Below are 11005 nucleotides of genomic sequence, written 5' to 3' on the forward strand. Positions count from 1 at the left end.
CTTTTCTCGATCACTCGCCGCTTCCTTCTTTTAATTTTAGTGCATGTGAAATAATCTAATTTTTGTCCTCCATCATCAAATGTTCTTTCGAATTCCTGGACATGGTATTTTATATATCCGTCCACGGTTGTCACTTGCATCAGCTTTGTGGGATCTACTTTCCCTAGTCTCTCAAAAATATATACACAGGCCTTCCATCTTTCTCCACTCCATGGTGTTCGTGTGGATCCTACTCCAGGTCTTCATGGAGTTCCTCAAATTCAAAATATATTGTGCTTGGAAGGAAGAAGCTCCACCGGTATGGGCGCCTGGTGGATTGCCTCAGCAGCCTGCAACTCCTCTGAGTCGTGCACTAGCACAATTTCTGCAGGCATGACTTTGCGGCTTCTTCTTCACCTTCTTCCCCTTCTTCAACGACCCGTGTAAGGGTTTAGGAGACAGAGGTCCAGACATGGCTCTTGTTCGAGAGGAAATACTTCTGTTCCGTTTTGGGGGCAGGGAGACATGGCCATAACTGTGGATTTTATATCCTTCGAAAATGACGGAAGGATGGTAGGCATTTTCCATTTTTAGGGTTGGATTAAGAACTTGATTTGTGTTATTATTAACAAATTAGACAGTGTTCTCAACACTCAATCTCTAATGTTTACAATTCGAAGCGTCTCCTTCAAGCTTAAGAGGGTTCCGAATCAAATCGAAAATCCAGATTAAGGAATGATGCAGTGTTGCAGAGAGAGAGAGAGAGAGACGGAGTTATGCCTTCAAAAACTCCATTTCATCACTTATTTTTGTTACATTTCTTTTACAAAGATATGACTAGAAAAAGATCTTGAAAACAAAAACAGAGCCGTCAGTTAACACAACCCAATTTCTCACCCCCAGCTGCAGCCAAAGGATCACTAAAAAAGGTTTCTAAAATTTAAAAATATAAACAGAAAGGTCGGCCTCTGAACATATAGATACATATATCTCTCTATATATAACTATGCAGCAGCAGCTAATGGAGGTGGTGAAGGAGGAATTCCAGTAAACAAATTGGTTGGCGACGCTCTGTTATTCCCCCCTTCTTTCAGATTCACCTCCTCGTCCTCCTCTTTGTCTTCCTCCTCGGAATCCCAGAGAAATTTGGCATATGATGCTAGAACATAACTGCACCATCAAATCCACAAAACACAGTCAGAACAATTGATCCGCAAAACGTACCAATATGTTTTTTTTGAGAAGACAAAAACGTACCAATATGTTATCGACACATTTAGATACAATATCTACGGCGAATTACCTATCATCAGGGGCAGCTTGAACAGCTTGATCAAAGTAAGACTGAGCTCTTGGAGCATCCTTGTGAATCTGCCATACCAAATCCGCAAACATTGACAGAACAGTTCCGTCATTCGGGCACGCCAGAATTGCTCTCCCGCAGTACTCTTCGGCTTTTCCGAAATCCCCTTGAACCTGTAAAATTTTTCCCATCACAAAATATCATTAGCTTCAATAAAGATTCAATCTGTTGTATTTAAATTTAAAGATTTTGGTATGAATTTGGATACCTCTTTCAAAAAGCGAGCATAATTGCTAAGGATCATGGGATTTCCAGGATTAGCGTCGATCATTTTCTGGTAGTACAAATCGGTGCTCGCACCGCCTTGATTCGATTCCCCAAATCCATTGCACTCATCTCCGTCGTCCGATTCACCACTCCCTCCGCCATTACCACCGCAGATCTTGCCGCCTCCTCCACCAACGCCGCCCCCTTCCAAATCGCTCAGCAACCTCCTGTCCTCCCTCAACCCGGCCTCACACCCCTCCAACTCCACCAATCCCAAGGAGGCCGTTCTGCCCAACCCAGAGGCAGCAAAACCCATCTCCATTTTTATCTCGTCTTCCTCTTCTCTCTCCACAAACCCATCCATCGGGATGCTGATGGCCTTTCTTTTCAGCGGCGCCACCATGAAATCTCTGAGATCGTCCTCGGAGACCGCCCGGGTCAACCTCCTCCCCGAGTCGCTGATCGGCGACAGCAAAAAGGGCGACCGCGACGACGCCGTGAGGGTAACGGAGCGAGTTCTCTGGATTTGCTGCACCATTTCCGGTTGCTGATCGAAAAATGTTGAATCTTTGGAATACTGCAGCCATGAGTTGGGCACCGGCGTCGATGAGCTCCGTAGAAGCATATTTTCTTGTTAAAATCTGAGTCTCAGAAAAACCCAAACCTCAGACTCCAAAAAGACTTTAAAATTCGAGAATTCGAACCGAGAGATTAAAAACATTGAGGGGGAGAGAAACTGCGTTTGTGAAGGAATTCGAGAATTTTGCAGGTGAGAGGTGAGGATTGAGGAAGAAGACAGTAATGGGGAGATAATATATAGAGGAGGAAAGGGCGGGGTGCGGATGAGATCTCAGCCGTTGATTGTATCCGTGTCTAGTGGAGTGATGTGAGATGGGGCGAGGGAGTGTAAGGACGCGTTTGTTCGTATGGTTTGGTTAAAAGCAAAAGCCTAAAAGTGCTTCTGCTTTTTGGGCAGTTTAGGGATTTTAGGCTTTTGGAATTTTGATTTGTTTGGTCAGATCCTCAGCGCAAGAATCGCTCATGCAAACCCTAAAAAAGTGTGATTTGATCCTCTCCATATGCTAATGCACCTCAATTTGTTATATTTTGTCAAGGTTAATTTTGGAAAATACTACTAAAATCAGTAGGTACAAGAATTAGGAAACTTGCATATTTGTTTTTATAGTAAAACGTTAGGAGTTAGGACAACCAATGAGGGGATGAAGTCAAGAAAAACCTTAGAACTTATCTTGCACTTGATCAACTTTTTTCCTTATTTATTTCGTTCATCTAGTACTGAAATATAGTCATATTATAATTAGTTCACATGTTACGATATGAGTACATATATATTGATACCATAACTTAAAATGGAAAATATTCATCACATGATCGACAATACTCTTTTTACTCACCTCCTAAAGTTAGGGTGATGCTCACCCCTTTATAAATTACTGTTAAATAAGTTTAAATTTGAATATTCATGTTTTAAATCATTTAAATCAGACTAATTTAACGACAATTTGAGAGTAAGCAAAGTTGCGCTTAATACTCTACAATAACAATAACAATGGCTATTGCTACATACCCATTCAAAGTAAGCATAAATAAGGAAAAAGGAAAAGTCCATTTGGTATGCACCTGCAATTGCTACATTTTTTCAAGCTTAATTTTGGATATAAGATTGCTAAAATCAGTAGATACATAAATTAGGAAAGTTGCATACTTTTGTTCCTCGCAAACGCAACCACCAATAGTAGTTTCATTTGAGATGATGGATAACCAAATGAGAAATAAAGGTCAACAAAACCTAACAATTTATTCTTGCACATCATCAATCTGCTTACAAAAAAATAGGATGTGAATGTGAGAGTTTCGACGATGCATTTCTTTTTAATTTATTCAACTTGTTCATGACAATCACAAAAACTATTGTGTGCTACTAAAAGTCTTAAATGCAGTTGCATATAATTAGGATTTGTTTGAAAATGTTTTTAAATAACTGAAAATGTTTTCAAAAAAATTGTTTATGAAACAAAAGCACTTAAAGTGTTTCCTGCAAGAAGCACCAATTATGTGCTTCTTGTAAGAAGCTCTTAAGTGCTTTTTCATAATTCACTTGCATTTTTATTAAATATTGATTCCCAAAATATTTTCACAAAAAGCATAAGTACGTCAAACTTGTTCATTAGATAATGTGCCAATGTCCAATTGATTTAAACTTTATACTTTAAATCTTATTAATTACTAACAAAGAAGATACTCACATGTACACTAACACGTTATTTAGTGAATAATTTGATGATTCTAACATCCTTGATTATAAGATATTCTGTAGTTGAATCACCTCTCCTGTATTGATTAAAAACTTGAGAAAATAGAATGAGAAGTCAATCAATAAACCCTAATAATTTGCTTTTTAGATCAAAAGTTGGTTCATCTAACAATTTGTTCAAAACAACTTCATGTGGCTATGTCTACCAAAAAAAAGGAAAACTAATGAAAAATGTTTGAAAACTTTGAGTTTTAACAATAAGGACAAAATAAAGGGTAAAGTAAATAGTACCAGGATTGACATTTTAGTGTAAAAATGTAATTTTTCGTTAAAATTCCAAAAAAAAAAAAAAGGGTAGCACCAAATAATAGGCTAATCACATTGTGATCATGAAAAATGACAACTTTAAACGAACCCTAATACAAATCATATTTTAATTGAAGTTCTTTTAGTGTTGGATGTATTTTCGTGCTCACCAAACCCGAAGATTCAACGATATGGTGGCAATTAAATTTGTCAAGTTGACCTTATTTTTTGTTTTAGATTTCTTTTTGTTGGGATTTAATCCAGAATGTTCTAACCCTTATCGTTTTGCCTAAAATTATATACTTTTTTTTATAAGGAAAACTAATGAAAAGGGCTTGAAAACTTTGAGTTTTAATGATAAGGACAAAATAAAGGGTAAAGTGAATAGTACAAGGATTGACTTTTTAGTGTAAAAATGTGGTTTTTCGTTAAAATGAACAGTACTTGGTACTTTTCGTTAAAGTTCCATTTTTTATAGGGGTGGGGGAGGGGCCGGGGGATGTGTTTAGCCAAAGTATTGCATGATTTTTTCACTAATTGGGGGGGGGTTGTGTTTAGCCAAAGTATGGCATGATTTTTCCACTAAACCTATTTAGCGGCCAGCCCAGCTTTGGGGGCGGGGGAGGGGCCGGGGGTTGTGTTTAGCCAAAATATTGCATGATTTTTCCACTAATTGGGGGGTTGTGTTTAGCCAAGTATGGCATGATTTTTCCACTGAACCTATTTAGCGGCCAGCCCAACTTTGGGACGGGGGGCGGGGCCGGGGGGCCGGGGGTGTGTTTAGCCGCAGTATTGCATGATTTTTCCACTAATTGAGGGGGGCCCGGGGGGGGGAGGGGTATTTCCCCAAAGTATGACATGATTTTTTCACTGAACCTATTTAGCGGCTAGCCTTTGCTCTGGCTGGGCCCAGTATTGCATCCTGGGTGGAGCCCACGGGCCCACGATCCGGTTCAAGGGTAGAGATGTGCCGTTGAAGGCCTGGTCATGACGTCATAGGCGGGGCTTACTGATTGTTCAGCTCCCCTGCAAGATTTGTTTATCCCATGGAACCATGGAAGAACCTTGTTTGTCAGAGAGTGCGGCCAACTTGCTCTGTCAAGGGTAAATTTGTCATTTGGAGATGACAAAGATATTTTTCAACCTCCCGTGTACTTATTCTTTCGTCATTTCTTATTTGGTTGTACATGCACACATTTACGTCGGGTGTGGTGCGAGGCCCTTACTGGTTACTAGTAGCGTTTGTTGCGCTGGACTATCTTGAACTGGACTAATTTTAAAGATTAAGCTGGATTGGCTTAAACTAGACTAAGTTGGACTAACTTAGTAAAGCGTTTGGTGCAGTGTTGAACTAAGAAGCTGGATAATAACAAATTCTAATATTATATTATTTAATATATAAATTATTAATATTTTATTATGATCTAGGTGACTGGAAATGACGAGGAGTCTATCGGGAGTGGTTGTTGAGCATGACGAGGACGAGAGAAGATAGTCTTAGCTAGTCCCATGGTTATTGGGAGGTCTCGCTAGGACCTCTTAGTGAAGGGTTTTGTCTATGCTAGTCCCCTTTAGTCTCATTAATGTTAGTCCCAGCATGCAACAAACACAGTATTGAACTAACAACTAATCCAGTCCAGTCCCACTTAGTGAGGGCAAACAAACACCTCTAGTAGTACTACAAAGTCTTATACGTCATGTGAGTCAACGGTGGTCCAAAATTATTAGGTTAAATATGACTTTTCCACAATGCTTGCCCATGCAGCTGTGCTGGGGGTTGTTTGCATGCATGAGCTATCACAACCGTTGAATATATATAATGGGTAGAACTTAATTGTGCATTCACAATCATCAATTGTTGTCTTATCTCAGCAGCATAATCAATGCGTAGAACTCAATTGTACATTCACTATCATCAATTGTTGTGTTATCTCAGCAGCATAATCAATCGACAACCACCACCATAGGGATGTTCTCGTCGCTCTTAACTAGGAATGGACAACAGTTACGACAACGGTAACTAACATCGGTTATTTATCTATAACCGTTTAAGCCTTTACTGCATAACTGTTTATCTGTTCGATAATTATATAAATTGTTATATACATATCCATAACTGTTTATAAACGGTTACTCATACTCATAATCCCATACTTATTTAACCGGTTACCTATTTACCCGTTTTTAACCCGTTTACCATTTTTATCCATTTACTCCTGTTTTACCTATTTACATGTTTTTTTACTCATTTGTAAGTACATTTAATATGCATTACCGTGTTTCAATCTCTTAAGTTTTCATACCACTGCAATAATTGAAATTATAGAGCGAACAATATTTGCAACTACATCCACCTTTACGCTTGGTCCAAGCAATTCAAGATCTTATTAATTGCTGCAAGTTACTTTCTTTCTTTTTTTTCTTTTTTCTGAAACATTCCCCTTAAGCTTACGAAACTTATTTGCCCTTTCCTGTGAAGGTTAGTTGAAGGGAACTTTATATGTGCCCTACAATTTGCACATTATACCTCACAACTTATTGGAATAAGATGGGAATGTCGTGAGTTTGTAGGGTATGCTACAAGTTACTTAAGAAAAGTGAATTAGTAAGAAATCAAATGCTATTGGCCTGGCGTGTAGTCTGGATTATAATAACCATGTTTAATGCCCTTATTCAAGTAAAGTTCTGAACAAGTCATTTGACTCCGTTGGAAGTAACTCTCAACAGCATATCCATGATCGGATTTCGTTTTCTACTTGATCCTCTAAGTTTTATCAAATCATGTAATATTTCGGGATCACACTAAGTATATTTGGATTGAGCTCGATCCCACCAATGCGTAGGCGAAAACCATTCGTAAATTGAAATTATAACGAATGAGATATAAGGAGTGAAGGCAAGGGTAAAATGTTCATTTGAACCAATAAGCGGTTAAACGGGTATCCGTTTATAACCGCAGGTGATACCCATAACCACCTATTTAAATTTCACAGGTAAATAGTTATACCCTTAACCGTTTATTTGTTTAAACGGTTACCCATAACCGTAACCGTGAATTTTAAATGGACGGGTAACTATAATTACCCATACCCATAAGTATTTTTCCTATCTTAACCCACTCACACTTCTACCCACTTATACATAGTGTCTATCAACCATTGATGTATCGGATGCCGTATCTAGTTCAAAGACTAGGATTCACCCACGCACTTATGAGCAATACTATTATGAACAATTCTCTGATGTAAATTTGGACTAACTTTTAAATTCACGTGATAAATCACATACAAATAAAATAACTGTATTTTATGTGTAAAGATGTATGAATTAGTGATAATGTTCTTTAAACTCTCAAATATGGGCTTGATTTGGAATTAATTCTCACAATTGTCTGCATATCTCCCACCTACACCATTATTTGGCAAATGGAACCAAAGTATCAGTGGTATTCGAAGGTGACTCTCATTTCAAATAATGTAATTAACTACTTATGTATAAATCAAATTGTAATCTTATGTGTAAGCTTATTCTTTTGCAATATAGTTGTTATCAAAATTTATGATCACAACAACTAAATATGCTATCCAGTAGTAGAAAATTGTCTGTATGCTAAATAAGAGGTGTAGATGTTCGGGCCAATACTTCAGGTATAGTGGGAAAAGAGAATTAACATTAGGATAGATTATTGGTTTGATATCAAGAGATCAAGATTGTAGGTTGTAGTATCACAAACATGATATTGGAAACCAAATAAACGTTAGAAGACTCCACTTGCATAAGTTAGGAAGTAGACTGATGAACAAAATGATCCCTAACCATTCCACAGAAGAGATAGAGAGAGACATCTAATTAGCATATTTTAATAAAGTATAGTGGAAGACAGAAAGAGATATAAAGCGAAGAAAATAAAGTGACAGTGATGTGAATTTTAACATCCAATTTATGTGATGGGGATTACAAGCATATGGGTGGTAGTCAAAATATAGACCGCAAGATCGAAAGCAAACAACCAAATCAAACTCAGGCCGTATAATCCTCTAACACCCTATGGGAGAAATCTGTATCTTTTATCTCATTGCATCCTCCAATAAGAATGGGAGGATGTTAACAAGTGGCAACCACCTCATTTTCATTTCTAAAGTCTGTTTAGGGCTGGTTGTAATTTAAGTGATTATGAACATGTACTCTCCGATTTCAGGTGTCATGCATACACAGTGAGCTTGAAGAGAAAGGTTTTTTTTTTGGAGGGGGCGGGGTGTTCGAACAATAAATCTATCAAACTCCTATCTTATCCACCATCTATCACCAAGCTAACCCCAATAGTTTTAGAACAAAAAGTATTTTATCCTTCAATATCTTTGTTTTGCTAAATTCCTACATTATCTTCGTGTTATTTTTGTCGGCTTACAATCATATCACACACATATTCTGGATTTAACTGGGATTGTTGTTACATTTCAAAGTGATGAGATAAAGTCAAAATCATAGTTTGCTTTATAAGATTTGCACAATAATGTATTTCAATCTCATATGAATATTCCCAAAAAAAATCTCATATGAATATGTCAATTTTACAAGTTTAAATGTCTGATATATCCTTAAATATTAATTGTTTAGCAACCATTGGAACATAATGCTTGAGTGATAACAATAAAAATTGCTTTAGATTTCCCATTTGATTATATGTATGATTAGATTAAAATAATGTTCTCCTCCTACGCACCAAATTATTTTAAATCTTTTCTTTATAGCTCAGTTGGTCAAAAGCATTTGCCTTTACATCGGAGGTGTTGATTCGAATCTTCTCCTTATAGTTCAAATGAATTTAAATTAAATTATCTTAACGTTTGTTAAAAAAAAACTAAAATATCGCTAAAAAAATGGTATGAACTAACCCAAGTAAGAATAATACTTGTGTTTTTTCATTGGGGGAATACACATATCTCACATTTTACGAATAACATACGGGCCAAACTTCAGGTAGAGTGGGAAAAGAGAATTAACATTAGGATAAATTATTGGTTTGATATCGAGAGGTCGAGATTGTATGTTGTAGATTGTCACAAACATGATATTGGAAACCAAATAAACGTTAGAAGACTCCACTTGCATAAGTTAAGAAGTAGACTGATGAACAAAATGATCCCTAACCATTCCACAGAAGAGATAGAGGGAGACATCTAATTAGCATATTTTTATAAAGTATGAAAGAGATATAAAGCGAAGAAAATAGAGTGACAGAGATTTGAATTTTAATATCCAATTTGTGTGATGGGGATTACATGCATATGGGTGGTAGTCAAAATATACACCTCAAGATCGAAAGCAGACAACTAAATCAAACTCAGGCCGTAATATAATCCTCTAACACCCTATGGGAGAAATCTATATCTTTCATCTCATTGCATCCTCCAATAAGAATGGGAGGATGTTGCCAAGTGGCAACCACCTCATTTTCATTTCTAAAGTCTGTTTAGGGCTGGTTGTAATTTAAGTGATTACGAGCATGTACTTTCCGATTTCAGGTGTCATGCATACATGGTTTGCTTCAAGTGAAGGTTTTTTATTTTATTTTTTTATATTTTTGTGATTCTGGAATATTTCGAACAATAAATCTATCAAACTCATACCTTATCCACCATCTATCACCAGGCTAACCCCAATATTTTGAGAACAAAAAGTATTTTATTTTATCCTTCATTATCTTTGTTGTGCTAAATTCCTACATTATCTTCATGTTATTTTTGTTGGCTTACAATCATATCACATACATATTTTGGATTTAATTGGATTGTTGTTACATTTCAAAGTGATGAGATAAAGTCAACATCATAGTTTGCTTTATAAGATTTGCACAATAATGAAAAAAATATCTCATATGAATATGTCAATATTACAAGTTTAAATGTCTGATATATCCTTAATTAAATATTAATTGTTTAGCATGACACACCCCGACTCAGAGGATCAAGGCGTGCTGGCCGTCACGTGAGCGTGACGTAACCAAAAGTACGACGCGGAAGCAAGATATAACAGAAAATGAAGGAATTCAACCAATCTCTAGTAGAACCACCTACTAGAATAAAAGGATGAGTTATAAGGTAAACACATAAATTCAGAGCATAGGTTTAAGTGCAGTCAAGTAGGACCAAAATAAAAGTACATCACCCGCAGGTGAGTCCTACATGCAGAACGTCTGTCAGAATGCTGAAAAAGACCTTGAGAGCCACCAACCGCTAACTAGAACCTGGAGGGGCGCAAAACAAAGATGAGTGGGTCAGTAAAATCAAAGATTTTCCAAAACATTTCATTTAAAACATTTCTAACCCCTTACCGTAAAACCTGTATACTTTCCCAGAAAAATAGTATATAAACATATATATACACATATCAAACTCAGCTCATATCCATCAACATAACATATCAGAAATAATATGTCATGCCATGCCAAATATAGTCTGAAATGCATCAATATCAATAAGGTGAAACAATAAATCAACCGGAGACCCTACAATGGTCCTATACGGCTGATTCTAAAGCTCAACATCCCACTCAGCCGGAGTCACCACAGTGACCTATACGGCCCTGCCGGAGTCATCAACTGTGACCTGTACGGCACTACACTGCACATCACTCGGAACTACGTATAGTAGTCTGTACGATGAAAGGTGTATAAATACGCTCTAGTGCTTCTCTCATCAATCATCAGCGCGCATAACTAAGGTCACCCACTAGTCAGAATCACATCTAGTGATCTATACGACTAGCATGTCGGAACCCTCACATGGTCTGTACGACATCCACCTACTTGGATCCAAGACGAGCGTGCGGTGTGGTGAATAATAATATAAGCACTAACACCTAAGGTGCAGGTT

At 37.2% G+C, this 11005-nt stretch overlaps 1 protein-coding gene across 1 annotated transcript; it reads right to left on the reverse strand.

Moving 5' to 3' along the window:
- Nucleotides 1-753: 753 nt before the first annotated feature.
- LOC126605170 (uncharacterized) lies at nucleotides 754-2350 on the reverse strand. The gene is made up of 3 exons (XM_050272533.1): nucleotides 1551-2350; nucleotides 1283-1455; nucleotides 754-1149 (listed from the first exon to the last, which is right to left on the reverse strand). Exons 1-3 carry the CDS (start codon nucleotides 2172-2174, stop codon nucleotides 984-986), a joined length of 963 nt encoding a protein of 320 aa, XP_050128490.1. The 5' UTR covers nucleotides 2175-2350; the 3' UTR covers nucleotides 754-983.
- Nucleotides 2351-11005: the final 8655 nt, after the last annotated feature.

This window comes from Malus sylvestris, chromosome 15, assembly GCF_916048215.2.
Source record: "Malus sylvestris chromosome 15, drMalSylv7.2, whole genome shotgun sequence".
Taxonomy (NCBI): domain Eukaryota; kingdom Viridiplantae; phylum Streptophyta; class Magnoliopsida; order Rosales; family Rosaceae; genus Malus; species Malus sylvestris.

Coding starts and splice junctions, on each gene's coding strand:
- LOC126605170 (XM_050272533.1), bottom strand. CDS start 2,174: ATGCTTCTACGGAGCTCATCGACGCCGGTGCCCAACTCATGGCTGCAG. Junction 1,456..1,550: donor ATGCTCGCTTTTTGAAAGAG/GTATCCAAATTC, acceptor AAAATTTTACAG/GTTCAAGGGGATTTCGGAAA. Junction 1,150..1,282: donor CAAGCTGCCCCTGATGATAG/GTAATTCGCCGT, acceptor TTGATGGTGCAG/TTATGTTCTAGCATCATATG.